Here is a 20785-nt window from a genome sequence, read left to right on the forward strand (position 1 = left end):
CTAAAATTAAATTATTCCCAGTCTACATAAATGTATAACCAGGGCTCTTTGGTAAATGCAGAAGGCTTCTTTTTAACGACAGCGATCTCCTGACACAGAAAATACAACCAACTGAACAGGCATGTTGCAGTTACTCTCCAAATTGCACAGCATCCAGGTGAGCAACCGTGAGTACAGCTATCCTTATGCAAAATTTATCACTATTAAGCCAGGAGAGTTTTCTCTTTTATAATTAGTGTCTAGATCAAATTGTTTAGTTTATACTTGAACCCCGTGATATGATTTTCAAAAAGATATTCTTTCTTCGGCAGCCCTAATTTACAATCACCATAATTCTATTATGATGATTAAACTAAAAGGAAATAGTCACGATATATTAAAAAGCCAACAAGAATAATTATGAAGACATGACATCAAATACACATTGGAAACTCTAAGGATCTAGACTGTACCCCAAAATTCTCTCTTTAATTTTCTCTTATCAAATTCTTTAAAACTTACTAACCTCGTCTTAAAGGAAAAAGGATTTTGTTTTCTCCTACGATAAATTAATATAATATTTGTTCTATCTATCTTCACCGCAACTCAGCCTTCCATTCCTTAATCTGCTCAAGCCATGCGAAGACTTTCAATGGGCCTATTAGCTACAGCTACTCAAATTCTCAGCATATGCTATAAATCGGCAGTAATAGCAACATATTTACAGTTTTCATTTTGTGCCAACACCGAACTTTAAGAAACGGTGTCTTGGTACTATCAGACAGGGTTGGAAAAACCAAGATGAGGAGGAGTAAAGAGGGAAGGGAGAGAAGGTTGTTATTCCTGTTCTAGTGACTCACAACCCTGAAGTATTTCAGAAGAAAATTGGTTCCACCCTCACTTCCCCCTCCTCTCCACCTTCAATACGAAATAATCCCAAATCGTCCACACGCCCTCAAACGGCTTTTATTTAGCAATCAATCTAAAATAAAGGGGCAAAGCGCAGGGGCGCGGGGCGCATCCTGATGAGGCATTCCCTGCCCACATTCCCACACTTACACACCAAAACATCGAGAAAAAACTGCTCCCATCTCCGCCACACTGCTACCATTCAAACCCCAGTTACGGAACCCCCAAGTTTTCCTCCAGCCCCCCAGCCCCGCGTCCCGTTGACCCCGCTCCGGGCCGGGGCGGCAGCGCCCCCCACCCGGAGCCGGGCCGGGCAGCGTTCGGGCGCTGGGAGCCGGGAAATGGCTTCTCTCCGCCCCCGGCCGGCCCGCGAGCCCCCGGGGAGGCGCCCGGGACTCCGCATTAGGCCGCGGCGCATCGCGGCGCCCCCGGGCCGGGCCTGCGGCGGCGAGGCCGGGATTCCAGCCCTGGCGCCGCCCGCCGCCCCGCCGCGGCCTCCCCTGCCCTCCGGCCCTCCTCGGCCCGCCCGCCGCCGCCTCGCCGGCCCGCGCGCACCTTCTTGATGTTGTAGAGGCGGGTGAGCATGCCGACGCCCCGGTCGTTGAGGATGGTGAGCTTCTCCGCCAGCTTCTGCTGACTGGGCTGCAGCACGGAGCGCGACATGGTGGAGGTGGTGGTGGAGGTGGTGGTGGTGGTGGTGGTGGTGGTGGTGGTGGTGGAGGTGGTGGTGCCGCCGCCGCCGGCCGCCTCGCGCGCAGTCCCCGGCCCGCGGCCTCCGCAGCAGCCCCTCTCGGGCCTCCTCCCCTCCGCCCGCGACCTCCGCCTCAGGGGCGCGCGCCCATGGCCCTGGCGCCCCAATCCCGCGCCAGTGACAGAGCGAGCCGCGGCCGACGCCTCGGGGGTCCCTGCCCCCGCAGCAGCCTGCGCCCCGGCAGCCTCCTGCCTTCCGCCCGCCGCCCTTCCGTCCCCGCCGCCGGCGCTCCCCGCCCCAGCCCCCACCGAGCCGCCTTCCCGGGCTCCTCCACTAGGTGTGGCGGCGGCGGCGGCGGCTCCGGCGGCTGAGAACGAGGCCGCTTCCCGCAGCCCCGGACGAGCGCTCGGTCACCTGATCGGCCGCGCCGGCGCCCCCGCGAGGCCGGACGGGGAACTGCGCCGGGGGGTCCTCGCCCTCCCCCTCCCCGCCGGCCTGGCCGCCGCCGCTCGGGACCCAGCATGGGCCCCAGACCCGGCCCGGCCCACCGCTGCGCCGGATCCCAGCATGGGAGGCCTAAACCGGGATCGAGAGGGCCCACGGTTCCACGTTGTCCCACTTCGCCCCACACCCCTCTCCTTCAAGTTCCCAAAAGTTGCCTTTGCGCCCCACCTCCCTAAGGAAACCGGCAGAAGTCCGGAGTCGGGGGCGGGGGTGGGGGGGGGGGGGTGGTTTCAGGCGAGTTTCGCCGAAGAGTGGGCTGGTGGCTCCAAGCTCTTTTCCCTCCCACTGCTTGACAGACGCTTCCCGCAGAACACAGCAGATGTTGTGCTCTGCGAGGCGGGCCTCGCCTCTGCCGTCCTCCCCATCCCATCCGTATCCCCCCCGCCTCGAGGCAGTGCCTGAGAGAGGAGGTCGGAAGTGAGGGCAGTTCGAGTTCCTGAGATAATCAGAATCCGGAATTTGTCGACGAGGAGCACCCATCCGGAGAAGACGCTAACAGAGAGGCCCTGGCATGTGGAAGGCAAAAAATAAGATGTTTGTTCAATGAATGAAGGAACGCCCCCATTTTTTTCTGGCCTCCACCCTAAATCCCACCCCTTCTTGGAAACATTGTACTTTTATATCTCATTGTTTCTTTCCTGATCAATTTCTTCCCAGCCACACGCCAAGGCTACTCCCTCTGGTCAAATACATTAGACATGGTTCCAAAAGTTAACAAATCAAGGACTTATGTAATTGACTGGGGTGAGGAATTCTAGCCAAGAGGATTCAAGCCGCTTTAATATTTTTGGCCTTAGTTTCCTTCGATGTGTTAATCTTATTATATTACGTTCAGTAATTTTAAGTGAATGACAAAATGTTCTGCCACTTTTAATAAAAGACATTGTAAGAGTAAACTATCATTGGATTGATCAAAACACTTTATGAAAAGGAAATTGTGATGAATAGCTTTTAAAACATTTTTCTTAAAGCTAGTAAATGTACTATTCCTACTACGGAAATCTTCATTTTAATGTCCCAACAAGAGAAAGGGAGTTAACTGAATAGGTTTGATTAAGGGGCAATACAAAGCGCCCTACATCCACCAGGAAGTCTATCATACCTGACGTTGTGCTTCAAATTCTATACATAGAAAGAACTTCATTACGTTGAATGAAGGCTTTGTACCTAGAGTCCTTTGTTTGTTTTAATATAAACACCTCAGAGAGCTCACCTATTGAGCTATTATTGGTTAATAATACCTTGGGGGATTTAATTTATCTGTTTACTTTCCAACCGATAGTTAAAATTTTAATTTAGGGGAGGCAAGTGTCTGGAGCCTGACAAAGTGAGAGCAGACCTGGGAAAAGGAAGGCTACCTGGGGGGTTCGGGGCAGTAAGACAGGAAAACTGAAAGGTGTTGATTGTTGGGGGGAAATGTGTTCTTTTAGGGAACCACAAATAAATTTAACTGGAGACAGAATTGCAGAGTCCTACCAATGAAAGTTTATATCATTTTCTAGTTTTTCAAAAATGCTCTATAGAGAGAACAAGAAAATGGCGCCGTATCATAATTTGAACACAACTATTACTCCTCAAAAAAAGTCACTACCATGTTTCCATACGAACTTTAACACTTGTAGCTGCTTATAACGCAGAGAGTACTCAATAGAGGGAGAACTCTGTAGATATTAGCCTCATTCAATTTTTATTATAACTAATTTTTAGACATTATTGGCCCTAGACTGAATAGAATATGGCTATTTGAGTAAAAGAGATTAGGTCTAGATGAAGTATTTACAATTCTTGCATTTCTCTACATTTTGCATCAAAAAGCATTTTGTTGTTAAGATCCAACCCTTTCAAAGTTTGCCTATATGTGTAGTATAAAGTATTCTGTCAGTGCTAAAGTAATAATCACATATTTTGCCATGCATGTATGATTTTATGGCAGTTGTAATTAGTATATGTCATTTTATATTTCCTTTCAGTTTTTCAGCCTTTGAAAATATGCCATGCCGTATGAATCAGCCTATAAAGTTACTATGAAAAATTGCTCCTGTTGTGGATTTTTTTTCCCTGCTGTAGTTTTCTGAAAATGCATAAAGTTTTTTAAATGATTAGGAAACTAAGTTTTAAAAAGCATGATTGAAGATTTTATTTCCCTCATCATACAAAGCATAGTCTTCACACTTCCTTTGGAACTAAAGATTTTCAAATAGTTTCACTTCAGTTAAGAGATTTCTGCTGTTTGTCCCAGAACATATTCAGAGATCATTAAAATTATTATAAGCCTTTAAAGAGATGTAGAAAGTAAATAATAGCTTCATATTTGTAGTAAGTTTAAAAATTAACCAATAAAGTTAACTAGTATAGACCAGTATGCCAAAAAAGTGTGAATTTTACTGTATATAAATTATATCTCAATAAATTGACTTTAAAAAGTTATATATCTATGTTTGAAAAATTATTTTTATTAAGTATAATGGTACCCACTCTAAGGAAAGTAAGCATTTGAAAATCCAAATGGAAAATATTTAAAGTGAAGTGAGGTTAGCTTTATAGAAGAATTTATAATAGAATTACACTTTGTGGCACCCAAATATATTTTACAATGATTCGATTATAAACTTCTACTCATAAAATTTCAGAAACAAATCTACGGTACACAGCTTTTATATATGTATTATAAAACATTCAATCATTTATAGTAACAATCCTGGATGGATTTAAACAATACTTTTCAATTTTATGTAATACGTTAAACAATCAAATACTTAAAATATAAACTACTGTTGTTCTAGGAGGAGATATGAACCTGTATAAGATATAGATTTGGATTTCCTTGAAGTCACATCCTTGGGAGAATAGAAATATACGTAAGGAAGTCTAACATAGGGCAGACGGAGATACAGGGCTACAGGGGAAGACCTAGAAAGAACACTTTCAACCTGAAGTTTCTAAGAGACCTTTTGGAATACCTTACCTTTGAGCTTTGAATGAGGAGGTCTTGGACTTATAAACTTGTAGAAAATGACATTCTAAGCAGAAGGTTCAACTTTGGTAAATGCAAAATAGTAGGAAAGTGCAGGAAATAATAGGAATATTCATTACATGCATGAAAGAAACAATGGGAAATAAAGCCAGAAAGAAAAGTGGAACAGAAAATATGTAGGCTTATGAATGCCAAGGCAGGAAAAAAATTCAACGCAGAAGAAGAAATATAGAAAAAAATGGGAGAACAAAAGATGATTTTTAGAACTCGAGGATAATAAAGATAATTTGAAACACTTGCTGACTGTGACAAACGTTATTGATTATCCTTCAATATCTATTGTTTCTTTCCCACTTAAAGACTACATCTCCCAGCCTCCCTTGCGGCCTAGTGTAGCCATATGACTAATGTTCTAGCCAATAGGATGTATAATTTCAAGAATCTTCCTTAAGAGATTGCTGCTGCTCTCCTTTTGCCAATTTTTCCCCACTTATTTCATTCTGCCACATGAACCAAGGATGCAGTGACCAGTATCTTGGACAATGAAGACAATGGTCATTCACTAAGGATGGCAGAACACAGAAATGGAAGGTTTATGTGGGCTTCTTACCATATCAACCCTGGCCTGTCTAGATCTGGATTTTGTGTGAAAGAGAAACTTTTATTTAAGCTTCTTTTATTTAATTAATTAATTTATTTATTTATTTAATTTATTATTGCTCAGAGCTAAACCTGATCCTAAATAATAACAGTTTTTGTGGCCAACATTGTAATAGCTCTACTAGAAATCAAATAAGGAATAATAGTTAAATTTAACATTTGTGTTTTTGCACTATGTGTCAGGTGCTACTATTTGAGTTACATTCTCATCTACCTGTCTCAACAACCATTTGAGATATTATTATCTTCATTTTAGAGGTGAGGAAACTGAAATGCAGACAGGTTTTTTAAATTGCTGAAGATCACACCCATAGAAAGTGGTAAAGCTGGCATGTATGGGATCCTTTATCAGTCTGACTCCAAAGTTCATGCATACTCTTAATTACTGTGATGTCTGAAGACCAGCTAGATGGCATAAATTTGTTAGGCACCCAGTGGACATGATTCTGTAGTTTCTTCTAGTGTCCCTTAACTCTGCCTAAACCTTCATAAATAGTCCTTCATCAAACTTTCTTCAATTAGCAGCTGGACTATGCCATATTTTCCCCTGACTGAGATACCAGCTCCTTTAGATGGCTTTCTTTAGCTTTTCTTTCCCTAGAAACTAGGATGAGAATTATTTCTGTAATACATTTTGCCAATCATAAAGAATATTTCAGTGTACTTTTTAAATCACTTAGCTGACTCAGCCTTCTGTTGCTTTCCTACTTAAGACAAGAAGAGAGAAAAATTGATAAAAGGCATCTTCTTGGGTTCTTAGGATAAAGCCCTTAGATTATGATGTCTCCTGTCAAAGGTAATGTTCCACTTATTCTTGAAAACAAGTGCAACATTTTTCCTCCCATCAGATTTCAAACCAGGTACTCTCGGCTATTTATGACTAGAAATGTGTGACCAAATTTCTCTTAAAAACAGCCTGGGAATAGTGTAGTAGACATATATTCTTTTTGTCAGTCCTCCATCCCTTCCTTTGGGAAACTGCTACATTCTGACAAAACTGAGTGCAGAAAGGGAAAAGTGGGTCAAGCTGTGGGAAGGGTCAGGCATATGTAAATAAGAAATTAATGGAGTTTTGCAAGGAATTGTGATTTTTTTAAAATTGTTTTAAAGACTGCATGTAGTTAGACCATATGTAAACAGAGGAACCAACTTTGGGTGAAGAAACAGGGCGACAGAAGATTTCACTTTTGTTTAACTGTGGCCATAGAAAGAATAGACAATAACCTAAACACTAAATCAGTACTTTAAGTTCTGTTCTCCTACAAACAAAGGCCCCTAGGAATGAAAATTTACTGCACTAAAAATGATTAAGAAAGAGAATAAGGAAAAGACAGAGCAACAATATCCCAGTATCTGTAGTAAATGACATAAGGAGTTAAGATTTAGCCAGAGATTGCAACTTGGTATTGCAAGGGAGTAAGGAACACAGGCCTAAATGAAACATAAGATGTCTCCAGTAGTCAGCAGAAGAGATGCCAGAAATAGAACTGATCCGAAAAGTTCAAAAAGAAAACAATGAAAAATTAATTACAGTCTTGATCTTAACTGTTCACATTCAATTAGATTCATCTTTTAGCCTGCCAGATCTTTGGTAATGCACTTCAGACATGTTTATTTGCTTCTGCTCTGCAAAACTAAAGATAGATTTATCTTTCCTTTTAAAGTCACTCAAAGAACTTCAGTTTTCTCTGTGGAAAAATTCTAATGTAATGAAAAATTTCAGTTTATGACTAGTTTTAATTCTTCTTGGTTCTTTTCACAGTACAAAGGACTTGTGAGTTCTTTGATTTTATTTTAGACATTTATTGTGCTTATAGGGGCCAACCCCGTGGCCGAGTGATTAAGTTCATGCACTCTGCTACGGCAGCCCAGGGTTTTGCCAGTTCGCATCCTGGGCACAGACAAGACACTGCTCATCAAGCCATGCTGAGGCGGCATCCCATGTGCCACAACTAGAAGGACCCACAACTAAAAATACTCAACTATGTACTGTGGGGCTTTGGGGAGAAAAAGGAAGAATAAAATCTTTTTTAAAAAAAAGGAAATTTGTCGTGCTTAGACTTATATGGTAGATGATGAAATACATACTACTGTATACAAATATTGGTTGATATTTCTGGTTTGATCTTAAGTCTTTTTTAAATACTAGGATGCTACATGGAAAGTTGGCAAAATCAATGGCAGAACAAAACTTGAGTTAGAATACAGGATAAGCTTGCGATGATACTCAAGTTGCAGTTGAACACATAAGACCCATTTACATTTTTATGTTGAGTCTACCCCAAAATGAACAGTCTTTCAAAAATTCGGAAGGATATTGAGTATACTGAACCAGACCTCCAAGGAGAGGCCTATACTGGAGATACAAATTTGGGATCATCAGAATATGGATGTTATTTGAAGCCATGGGAATAGATGAGATCATTTTTGGGGAGAGTATTTAAAAAGGAAAATAGGGCGTAGTCTGAAGCCCTGAGGAATTACAACTTTTAGAATCAAACAAAATAAATGGAGCCAGCAAATGAGACTAAAGAGGATGGAGAAGAGGACCAGAGCCTGGGGCAGTAGCTGGAAGCACTAAGGGAAGGGTTTTGTTTATTTTCAGCGGTAGTTGCCCGATTATCCTGTAGAGAGGAAGAGATTTATAACTCAGCACAGAGAGAAGAGATAATCAAAGGAGCAGAAGCCTTGACAGAACAGGAAGAAAAGAAATGGAGGGGAAGTGAACAATGTACGTATAGCCAGATTGATTTTTGATTGGGGCTTGCAGGGAGAGACAAGATAAGGATATTGGCTAGCATTTACTGAGTACTTCCAATGTGTCGTGTCCCAGTGCCTTACATGCATTAACGTGCTTTATCTCCACAACAAATTCTGGAAGGACGGACATGCATCGTTCCTATTAAACAGACGAGGAAGTTGTGCCTAAGGTCACAACTGGTAAGGGGCAGAGCTCAGGCTATTAACCACTAGATCTGTACACTGATGTAGGTCAGTAGAATTGGTTAGGGGAAGATGAGGAAGTTTTCTCATATCTTCTATTTTCCCAATGAAACAGAAATACTTCATTAGCCTAAAAGGGAGGTCATGTGTCAGAAAATGTTAAATGTTCATTTGAGTTTGGTGTCATTATTTAAACGGTTAGCAAAATACAGCCTAAGGTCTGGGGTCAGACTGACAGAGTTGGAAGTGGCTTTGCCACTTACAGCAGTGTGAACTTGGACCTGTGACTAAAGCTCTCTAAACCTCAATTTTTCACCTTAAGTGGGGATAATTGTACTATCTCACTAGGTTGTTGTGAGGAATGCATGCGATAGCTTTTAGAAGTGTACCTTATGCAATTCAGTGAGTATCAATGTTGCTGCTTGTTACTACTATTATGGCTATTACTATTATTTTTATTATTATTATTGCCCAGTCTGCCCAGTTGTGTGATTTTCTACATTTGCACATGGCACAATAAAAGATGGAAGGTCAGGATTTTTCTTGTTTTAGGTGAGTGCAGTGGAGGGAGAGAGTGGCAAAGGAGCTGAGAGAAGTGGTTAGGGAATAATATAGCTAGCTTATCATGCTTTAGCGTTCAATCCAAAAAATTAAAAACCTACCTAATTGTATTAACATTGCTTTGCTTGAGGAACTCCTATTTCAAAGTAATAATTCTGAAAATGACATTTTCACTATTTCATGTTAGATACACACCATAATCATTAGCTTCTAAGTGTTGATTATGTGTAAATGTTAAGGACATTAAATTTTTTCTTATTATAAAATATACATTATGCTAAAATACTATAAACTCATTATAAGATGGCTTTCCCCCATTAAAACATCACTGAAGTCTAAATATTTATAATAAGTCAAGTGCTCACTGATGCTTAAATTCAACTTTGTATTCTCACTTAAATTCATATCCAGTGTTCCTTAACCGGTACCATACAAACAGCTGCTACTGTCCAATCCTTTTTTCTGCTTTAAAACTATGAATATACAACTGCCTCACTTAGATTGTTTGCACGTTAAAGTATTACCATTTCTTCTATTATTTCTAATTACTTCAACTGATTACTCTTTCCCAGCAAAACTTTAGAATCAGAATTTATTCAATTTTTCAAAATTGCAGTTTATATTTCTCCCATTCCTGATGGTCTTTATTTGTGTAATATGTGAAATAATAGAATGAACAATTAACTTTCAGTTTGTAAAGAGAGGAAAGCCGCATTTCCTAACTAGTTTCAAATTATTCACTTATTTCGTATAGTAAATTCTACATTCTAAATATTAGGAGCATATTAAAGAAAACTTTAGCATATACATATGTATGTGTAAATATTTTCTTATGTCAGATTTTAATTATAGAATAGCTTGACTTGAACAGTAAACATTTGCAAGTCAATTTAAATAGAAAATAGTTACGTTATTTAATTGATTAAAAAATGCTAGTAGGTCTATTATCCAATATGTTAGCTAAAAATGCAACTGCCAGATTACAAACTATAGAACTTCCAAATATCAGAAAAGAACCTTGGCTGTGCAATCAATTCCGGAAATAACAGAGTTAGTCTAGCTCACTCTCTTGTTTTAAGAGAGGATGACATAGACCTAAAGCCCATGAATTGAATCCGAAGAAAGGAATGAAAGGAACAACTCATCTTTACTCATTTCCCCCAAGGACTCAAAGAAGAAACAAAAACAAAGCTGCCATCATTTTTTCTTTACATGTTGGTCTTTACAGGCCAAATTAATTCCTGGTTCTAACTAAGATTCCTAATTAGCTTTGCATCATGGACCCCAATATAAATTTAATGAAGCTATGCATCCTGTCCATAAAAATATACACATGTTTAGCACAATCTTAAAGAGTTTATGGTCTCACTAAAGACTGTATAAAGCTCCAAAGACCCAAGATTCAGAACCATTCTGGATTGTAATGAGTCCACCCAAAAAGGCACAAGAGGAGCAATAGTGTACCTAAGTAATCATGTGATTAAGTGTCCACAATGTTAAGAAACAAACTTTTTAGACCATCATTCAGAGATGTAAAAAGCATCTCTTTCCTGATCAGTTCGATGCATTACAACCAACTCTATAGTAATCTTCCCACAGAAGCCATAGGGTAGCCTCTGTAATCAACAACTAAATATCCCACTGTAGATGGATTACTCAAGTTGTATCTGCCTCCTCTGGCTGCCAGACCTTTGGCGCCTCCAAGGGAAGGTGAGAAAGAGATCTGAAAGCAGGAAACTCAAGTGGTTTTGTTTTACTTTCAATTGAATACTTTGACTAAACAGTTGAGTACAGAGATAAAAATGGAAACTGCTGTTTAGCACTAAGTCTTTGAATTGCACGCAAGTTATCATTTGCCTACATACCCCTTTCTCTTATTGCTATACATAATACGGGGTTGTCTGCCTTCTTAATGAAATGTACAGTGCTTTAAAGAGATCCTGTGGCTTCTGCACGTTACATAAGCCACAGTCTGCCTCAGAATGATGCAGGAAAATTGTAAATTTAATCTCGGAAACCTGCTGCTAAAGCAGACTCAGCCAGCTTTTCAGCTTTCAAAGCTGCTCTGTATAAAGCAGCACATTTGGAAATCTGTTGCTAGTTCACCCTATTCATAACAAGTAAAACTTAACACAAGAAAGAAAGGGACATAGGACATATGAAAGGATTACAAAAATGGAAGAAGCAATGAATTCTAAGAATATCCAGTATTGGTTAGGTTTTCAAATACCTAGACATTAATATGTCTCTGAATGTTGACAATATACTCTTGTTAATGAAATAACTCCCCTCTTGATTTCTCTGCCAGTGGCAAATTCCCACTCTAGCAGCACACAATTAGCTCTATGTTTCATACTGTTATTGCTTTGCCAGGTAGGCAAAAAGTAAATATAAAATAAATACCACCACCACCATCATTTAGCATTAAATAACAGTTTGACACAAAGCAATGGACTTGACCTCAATTATCTGAGTTAGGTTAGCTGCCTCAAATTCCTTGTAGAACGAAGTCATGTAAAAATACAATCAAACATTAGGATTAAGGGATTTTTCTTTCTTCCCTCCATGGGAGCCAGATTAATTTTATGTGAAAGATTTCTTTTTCTTTTATGTCTCTTTTATTTCAAGAATTATTCCTATCTTTAGGAAAGTTTTTTAAATTTTAACGTTTTGTTACAAATTGTTTCAAACATGAAAAGAGTAGAGAGAAGAGTATAATAACCTCCTGTATACCCATTAGTCAGCTTTGACACAATATTTTTTCAAACTTGAATGTAAAGGATTTTAATTTGTCTATAATCTAAATCAGAATTTTTTAGTTTATACTATAAATAATAGAATATAAATAATATAAATAACAAACAACAACAAGACATTCTTGAAAGAGATCACTGAATTATTTTTAAAAAGACAACTATTTATTGTTCCCTCAGAAAGGACCTGGAGTTATAAACAGTATTCTTAATGTGGAGTTAATTTTATTTTCATATTTCTTAATGGTAATTTTTAGAAAGATTTTTTTTTAAAAGGAGACTATAAGAATAAATATCAAAATGGCATGCCTAGCAATAGCCAAACCAGGGGTAAAACTTATGAAGATAATTTAAATACATATCTCTCTATTAAATGGAAGCGAAGCTAACAGCATGTGATATCATGAGTGTGTGAATAGTGCTTCCTAAATCAAGAAGCAAGTGAAGAATGTACCCAGTGCACTTATTATGCTGAGTCGCTGGGTTGGAAGAGAGAAAGCTAATCCCCCACTGAACAATGACGTTTTTTTCTTCTACGTGAGTCACAATTCTTTGAGGACTGGCAGGCATGAAGCCACCAGGCCTTGTGCTACCTGTCCTGTCTACAATAATACCTGGAGTTTGTTCCATGTATTTTGATTCCAGGCAACTCTGATTATTTGATTATGTAAAAAGCTCTCTGGCTAGTATGTAGGTGTAAGCAAAAACATTTTTAACTCAGATAATATTCAGAATCACGGTGAAGTATTTTATTGACTAAAACCTGTCTCAGTTAGTATTAAACACTTGCGAGATATTTAAGCTAATTGACAAGAAAAATTACAAAATCATTTTGATTGACTTAGTCTAAGAACCGTTTCTCCTTTTCTTATTTCCAAAGAATCATGGAAAAGCATTTTTGCTGGCAATATTAGCTGTCTTTTTGGGAAATTCAAGTTATTACAATGACAATCTTGATTAATATACTCTTCATTTAATTTTTTGTTAGTAAATTTTAAGTTAAGCCTATGATTTATTGTAAGAAAAAGAGCTATAATAAAATTGAGAAATATTAATCTTTATAATTTTATATTGTTTGTGATATCAAATGCCTTTTCTTCTCTACAACACACAAAAAAATCCAAACCGCATTTTCTCCATGAATTTACAACATAGGACAAAAAGAGGTCTCCAAAATTTAGAGCAGCAAGATTCCATGCTTTGGAAAACAGGAAAAATTAAGTTTAAAAATAAATTGCTTTTGTAGTAAAAACGGCACTTTCCTACAGTGCTGTAATCTTTTGGGAGATCAATTTGGACATATCTGTAAAGAACATTCAAAATATCCATGCCTTCTAAATATGAATATACATTCATACATTTGAATATTCAACTCCTGGAAATATTCCCTAAGAAAAAAATCCTAAATAAAAAAAAATTTGTGCACGAGTACTATTTATAATAACATGGATTAGACACAACCTAAATTCTCAACAGTAGGGAATAATAGTTATAGGAGTTATAGTATACCTGCACCTAGAAATCTAAGCAATTCCATGTCAATGAAAGAAAACATGGATATCCAAGTCTTACTAAAACCTGTTTTATATCTGCTGCTAGCCTGGGCTTTTTTTTTCAAGGAAGATTAGCCCTGACCTAACGTCTGCCACCAATCCTCCTCTTTTTGCTGAGGAAGACTGGCCCTGAGCTAACATCCATGCTAACATCTTCCTCTACTTTATATGTGAGACACCTGCCACAGCATGGCTTGACAAGTGGTGTGTAGGTCCACACTCAGGATTCAAACCAGCAACCCCGGTCCACCATAGCAGAATGTGCAAACTTAACCCCTGCGCCAAGAGGCTGGCCCCCCTAGCTGGGGCTTTTGACTGAAGTTCTTCGTCCTCTGTTAGCTTTTGAGAACTAAAACGTGGGTTTTTATTGGTGGAGTAGGTCCCATAACAAAACCAAGAAGATCACCAACTTGATGTGATATGAGTAAGACTGTAAGCTCTTGATATTCAAAGTATTATGGTATTACTTATCCTTAGCTCAGATTCTATAGCAGAAGGGAGAAGGAGGGTGAAATACTAAACTCTCTCTCAAGCCCCTTTAAAGGCACTAGGGTCATAACTCAAGATTAAGTAATTTAGACAAAAAGGCCCTCAGAGAGGGGTACCTAGAACCTTGGTGGTCTGACAAGAGGTCAGGACAAGGCAGGCACAGCAGTTTTGAGCTCCACTTGGCCTATGGACAATGACTGATAGAGATGGACTTTTGAGGTACAAAATCCACTAACTTGTGGGGGCAAAACGAAGTTTCCACTTGGGGTTCTTTTCATCCTCTGGCACTCACAAAGCCCAATGCCCAAACCACCACTCTCATGGATTGAAGAGGCCAATGGTAAAACCGTGCCTTTTGTAGGCATTCTATGGTGCTGCTCTACCCTTTTAAAATCCTCAACACTCTTTAGTGTGGCCAAAAAATGTAATGGCATTGACTGCAAAGGGCTGCTTTTTAAATGACTTATATCCAAAAGGTAGATACAAATTCTCCAATCTTTTCTTTTCCTTTGTTAGCATGGATTAAGTCAGTAGGCAGCCTTGTACCTAGCGGGAAGACCTAAGAGGACTTAGTACATTTGGGAGTGAGTTTGGATTGATACAAGAACTAACAGTGATAGTCTTGGTGGTCTGGCCAGGATGTGCTGATAGGAACACCTATGCCTAGATAAGAGAAAGAAGAAGTTTCCGTTCTCTGAAGACAGCAGATGAGGAGGACTTGTCAGCATTCAGGTGTGTTGTGAGGGAAGATGAGACACTCCAAAGGCAGGAAACAATTTAAAAGGAATTTTGAAGGAGTTGGGCCTAAAGTAAGAATTGACCTCCAAGGAAAAGTATGGTGTCACAATTCTGCCTGAGGCTGCTCTGAACAAAGGTTTAGGGAAGCTGCCTCCTCCCTATCCTTATAAATCTTGGAGCAGAGAGAATTTAATGGCCCTGGAGGTTGTTGTGGGAGGGGGAGTAGCAGAGATGCTAAAACCCAAGGAATCAGCCTTCCATTCGCCAGGAACTGAAAGGGGCTGGGTAGAATCAGTCCTGCTTTTTCTGTTCTCTCCATTGACTACATTCTGGCCCAGCCCATCCGAGGATCACAAAGACTTTCCTGATCCCTTGGGGAACCCTGACATTGAAACTCCATCAGAGGAGATGTGGAGGAGTATGTGCAAAATGAGTACCTTTAAAACTACAGAAAGGATTCTCCCTAATGTAAGTACCCCTTTCAATCCGGCCTCATTTTAGAAAATTAAGATATTCTAAAGGTTAAGAAAATGTTGCTAACTCTAATAGGAAAAAAAAAGGCGGGGTTAGGGTTAGGGTTAGGGTTGTTATGGTAAATAGTTTTAAAACTCTCCTTTATCTAACCTGGTAAAAGAAAAAGATTACCAGGCTTAGGTTTCAATTGTCTTTATTTCCTGAACTCATGTTCTCATAATGGTTCAGATTGAGTAGATAAGTTATAAAATCATAAAGTTTTAGAGCCGAAGGAGACCCGGGAGATCATTTCTGCCTCTTCATTTTATAGCTGAAAAATCTCAGAAAGGATAAAAGGCTAAAATGTAGGAAGTCAAAAAGTTGCAGGAGAAGCAATAAGTATAGATAATCCATAAGAAGAAAACCAGTCTGACTGAAATCTTGAGTTTATTATAGAAAGTATCTTTGCACTTAACCACAGCTTTTCTGCAGGTCTGGATATATGTGTGTCCTCTCTGTTTTCGTTGGTTAAGGAATAGAACAAGGTTTTTCAAAGTTATTTTTTGCTGCTACAGTGGAAATCTACAAAGACAAGTAATAGACTATTTTGGGACCATTGTTCAGAAGTGCATTTATCTTAGAAATGGTTACCATGGAGATGAGCACATGTTGTGTGACTCTACAGCTTTTGAGTTAGAGTCATCTATGCTACCAAGACATAAATAGCCTTATATACACAAAGATGCACATGAGGCCATGAGCACATGCACACTGAAGTTATATTGTTCCTCTCTTTTTGTAAAATAGTAATAAAATTCCATCCAGTCTTATCTCTGATGGTGGAAGGACCTGCAAACTCTAGACATTTTAAAATGTAATATTGTACAATGATATAAAAACTACCTTTTAAAAACATTGTAAGTTAGTCTGAATGAAGCTTAAAGACTAATGACATAATTAACATGCAAAGTAAATGATGAGAACATACTTCTTAGACATCATTACTCTTTAAAGTAGTATAATAAAAATAAGAAAGTAAAAAAAGAAATAAACCAGGAGTATATTACGAAAAAGTTATTGAGTAATTTTTTCCAAGGTACTCAATAATATTGGGCATAGTTTTTTGGCTAGTCTTTCTCTCCCCGCTCCCTCTCTCTAGCTAACTAGCTAGGTAATTTCTTTTTTTGTTTGTTTGTTTCCTTTCTTTTCTTTGCTTTTTCTTCTCCTTCAATAAACAAAAATTTTAAAATACGCTTAAGTTCCCAAGAGACTGGCCACTATCAAGAGATCACAAAAGTATATATTCTGATAAAAGTTAATATGCTTTTATCTATTTTACTTTTTTGCTTACTTTTCAATAATGGACATTTTCAAATTTTCAAACAAGGAGAAAGGAGAGTAAAATTAACACTGCTCCCATGTACACGTCATTTAGCTTCAATCCTTATCGATGGATCACTAATTCCATTCAATTTATAACCCTCCTTCCACCATCATTTTAAATCAAATCCCAAACATCACAATAAAGACTCTTTTGAATAACCTCACTAACCAATAAGAAAACTTTTTTCCTCCATTATTTAATTTTTCAAATATTTTTCTTGGAAACTTCAAAGGTTTCATTGTGTGTAGGATGCAATACTAGGTGCTAAACATAGTAGTGTAAGTAATAATGAATAGAACTACAATAATAATAATAATAATGCTTCCTCACACATTCAAGCAATTTAATACACCAATGATTTAACCACATTTAGCTTTGAAGTTACACACCATCGTTTGTTTCTTTTCTTATGTGAAAAGTAATCTTTTCTTATACACCAGCATTAATTTTTTTCAGACTTATTAGTACATATGTATTTAAAAGTATGTTAAATTAAGCCATGCACTTTGACTTATTTTATAGAAACACAAGAAATGTATATAAACAAGCAAAACCAATATATCTTTTTGCTTTTTTTCCCCAAGACAGCTATATTAACATATTTGATTAGTAAACACATACTCTAATAGCTAAAGAGTACACAAAAAGTACATCTATAAAACAGCACATAATTGTTAGCAGTCTTCTAATAAAAAATAATCACATAAAGTTTCTCAATATTTGCTGCTATTTTCAAACTGAAGCATCGTGTAGTTTGAGCTGGGGTAAATTCCTTAATTGAAAATCAACCAGATCCAAAACTGAGGTCAGCAAAAAGGAGCACTATAACCTTTATTCCTTGACTTTTGCTTCACTACTCTTCAACACTGCCTTCTAGAATTTCAGCACTGGAAGATTTGCGAAATTTGCGTTCTTTCCCAAATTCATCAATCCAATATGCCTTACTCTCTTCATGTTAAATACTTATTTATCAATGTACTTACATTAAATTCAAGTCTTTAAAAATTTAAAGTTTTTAAATATAAGTGTCAGGAAATGAAAAACTTACCTCTCATAGAATGAGAAACCTCTCAAATCTCAGGAAAAAAAAATCCTTTCACTCTATGTAGTCTCATCTCAAATTATTATAGTTATAATTAACTGTTTGAAAAGAATGAGAGCTTTCTCCTATATGCTTAGCTCTAGTGATTCTGGCTTCTACTATTCATCCTCATAGAATATCTATAGGGATATTTCCAGAGAAATATATAATTCTTCGAGAGTATTTCCAGGGGAAAAAAGTTACTAGGAACTCTTGACTCAATTGAGAGAGGATTGACGATAAAAATAGAAGACATGTTATATTGCATTGGACCAATGGGTCATCTAACTGAATGTTGAGACCAAGACACATTTTGAAAGGAAGCACTACGGCTTTCTAATTCATTCATCTAAAATCCAGAAATATAGATGATTTCCTTAATGAATTAGATCCACTGATGTATGATCCAAACATTTTCTAAACTTCTCGGCTGTTATTCTGTTGTTTGCTTATTCCAGTGCTTTAGACAACATATTTTGTTAACTTTACTACCCACCATGTTCTTTTGGTTGACATAAAATTACTTCTTTTAAACTTCAAGAGACACTCCCTAGTATATTTAATATCCCAGGATTTTATTAACTTAGTTAACATTATCCATATTATTCCTGAGTCTTTTAAATAATTTATTCATAGTTCTCAGCTTTTTATCATTTTAGATAAAAATATCACATACATTTTATATATACACATACATTTTTATAACTAACATAATTAAAGAAGTTTAGAGGATGATAAATTCCTGGCAGAAAGTGGAGACATCAACGTTCCTTGAGGATGACACTGTGGAAGGGAACTTTCTGTCACTGACTATTTAGTATTTTCTGAGCACGACCTACATCTGCACCACTTCCAATCCATCAAATCTCCTCATCTCCTCTAACTTGACAGCTGTCCCTACCACTATCGAAGCTGTTCTATGTAAAAACACCAGTTAATCTCATTTTATCGTGTCAAGTTCTCTCTTCTCAGTGCTCTGTATCCTAGCCTCTCTGTAACTTTTTATACCATTGGACAACTTTTTTTTTCTAAACCATAATTAACCTTTGATTACGTGGCCCAGGTTTTCTACTGGCTTCTATAACTTCTCCTTATTGTTTTTTCCTCAAATTCCACTTGCTTTTCAGGTCCCCAAAGTTTGTCCTCAGGGCATTGTCCTTGACTGAGCATTCTCTAAACTGGCTCCATTGAGAAATTCATATTTTCTGACTCAACCATCACCTCTACATGAATGACCTCGGGTCAACTAGATGTCTTGGCTTCACTCACTCTTTTATCCATTCATGAAATACTTACTGAATGCTTATGATATGACAGGCACTAAATAAAGAAATTGGGTTCCTCAACACTCTATAAAAATATGACTCATAACCCTTATTAGACTAGTGTCCAAGTTTCCCTAGCTTTAAACTGTCAAGCCATCTCTGATAATCCTCTTTCTTCAATCCCTGTATTCATTCTTTTAATATCTTTCATTTATTTTTTAAAAGTGACTTTTGAGTCATCAGGTTTTTGTATGGGCTTCAACATAATCCAAGTTGTCATGTCCCTTATACCTGGATTATTACTTTAGCTTCCTAGTTGGTCCTCTGACTATTTTCTTCAACCTGTATAATAGTATTTTTTTCTCATGTCACTGCTACAGTTCGTAAACACAACAAGCCCAAACACCACCTGATTTTTGAAGCTTATATAATCTAGACTCACCATACTATGTAAGTTTTATTCCCAATATGCACCCTTTTTACAGCCAGCAAGTTTCTCCACAATATGAATTATTACTTCCATGTTTTTGCTAATACTATTTTTTTTATTCTGTGATTTATTTTTTCTCAGCTGATTTTCCCCCTTCCAAATGGAATTGTAAGCTCTTGGAAATTAGGATCTATTTTTAGTTGTGGAATTTTATCAATTCTGAAATGCACATTTTTTCATATTATTAACTTCCCTGATATCAAGACGCATGTTATAAGCAATGATGTTTTAAACATTGTAATAGATTAACTGGAAGTAATTTTTCTTTCTTGGTGGTACATGAAATAATGGTGTGTCTTATAATCAATGGTATCTTAAATTCAATGAAATACCTTTTTTTAACCTTTGCAGCCCTTGATGGAGTATTAAGCTCACTGTAGATATTCCATAAATGCTTGTTGGTTTATTTATTTCCTGGTTATATGGTTTTGAACCACAGAAGTGGATGCAGAAAAAGATAACCCACATATCCAGCATGTTACTAATTTCAAAAAAATTTTAATGGTTTATTTTATTTTTCAAGAAAGATTAGCCCTGAGCTAACATCTGCCACCAATCTTCCTCCTTTTTTTTTTTTTTTTTTTTTTGCTAAGGAAGATTGGGTCTGAGCTAACATCCCTGCCCATCTTCCTCTACTTTAAATGTGGGACTCCTGCCACAGCAAAGCTTGACAAGCAGTGCATAGGTCCACACTCAGGATCTGAACTGGTGAACCCTGGGCCGCCGAAGAGGACCATGTGAACTTAACCACTGCGCCACTGGGCTGGCCCCTTAACGGTTTATTTTTTGAGGGAGGTAGAAAAGGTGAAAAAGCATTAGACAAGTATGTGAAGCCTACTTTTTCTTTTAAATGTGTATCACAAAGGATTGAACTCTAAACTTCTGAATTTTATCCTAAGCTCTCTTTCTCCAGGCTTTGAGAAGATCTCACTTATTTTGGGCCATGTGAAATCCTTAAATATCACCACAGACATGGAAATAATTAATATTTGGAAGGAAATGTAGAAAATTTCTACTTCCGTTTTTATTGCTTCTTTTTGTATTATCCCTATAACAATGCTTATATAAGCCAAAAATGCTGTATGATCAAAGTGCTCCAGCAACAAATTCACATGAGGCATTGTATTCATAAAGAAAATACACATTCAAACTTGCTTTAATTGAACTAATTTTTTTGAAAATGTCTTTAAAAATCTCTTACAGGGAGTGATGCCATAATCACGAGAGAAGTTTGGTTTTTCTCTGTATTCATTTCAGGCTGTGTCTGCGTGTTCTCAGTCAAGTGCAGAATTGACACTTTCAACTCAAGCCAAAAATTGTAATACAAAGTAGACTTTTGATTATTTATAAGTGTTTTT

General features: G+C 37.9%; 1 protein-coding gene and 1 long non-coding RNA gene across 7 annotated transcripts in view; one reads left to right on the top strand and one right to left on the bottom strand.

Moving 5' to 3' along the window:
- NCKAP1 (NCK associated protein 1) overlaps positions 1 to 1673 on the bottom strand; it is a 94573-nt gene extending 92900 nt beyond the window's left edge. For 4 of the 6 annotated variants that reach the window (XR_011428310.1, XM_023622159.2, XM_070241394.1 and 1 more), the window contains exon 1: positions 1444 to 1581. Coding sequence is in view for 4 of the 6 variants with exons in the window: in XM_023622159.2 (XP_023477927.1) it covers positions 1444 to 1551 (108 nt within the window). In the remaining 2 variants the exon portion in view is untranslated. Of the gene's footprint in view, positions 1 to 1443 lie in introns of all 6 variants that reach the window. The other 2 variants (XR_011428309.1, XM_070241395.1) reach the window with 2 other exon arrangements.
- On the top strand, positions 1281 to 4118 carry LOC138918678 (uncharacterized). Its single transcript, XR_011428311.1, has 2 exons — positions 1281 to 1498; positions 2380 to 4118. It is a non-coding gene; the product is annotated as an uncharacterized lncRNA (long non-coding RNA).
- The last annotated feature ends 16667 nt before the right edge of the window (positions 4119 to 20785 follow it).

This window comes from Equus caballus, chromosome 18 (genome assembly GCF_041296265.1).
Source record: "Equus caballus isolate H_3958 breed thoroughbred chromosome 18, TB-T2T, whole genome shotgun sequence".
Classification (NCBI taxonomy): domain Eukaryota; kingdom Metazoa; phylum Chordata; class Mammalia; order Perissodactyla; family Equidae; genus Equus; species Equus caballus.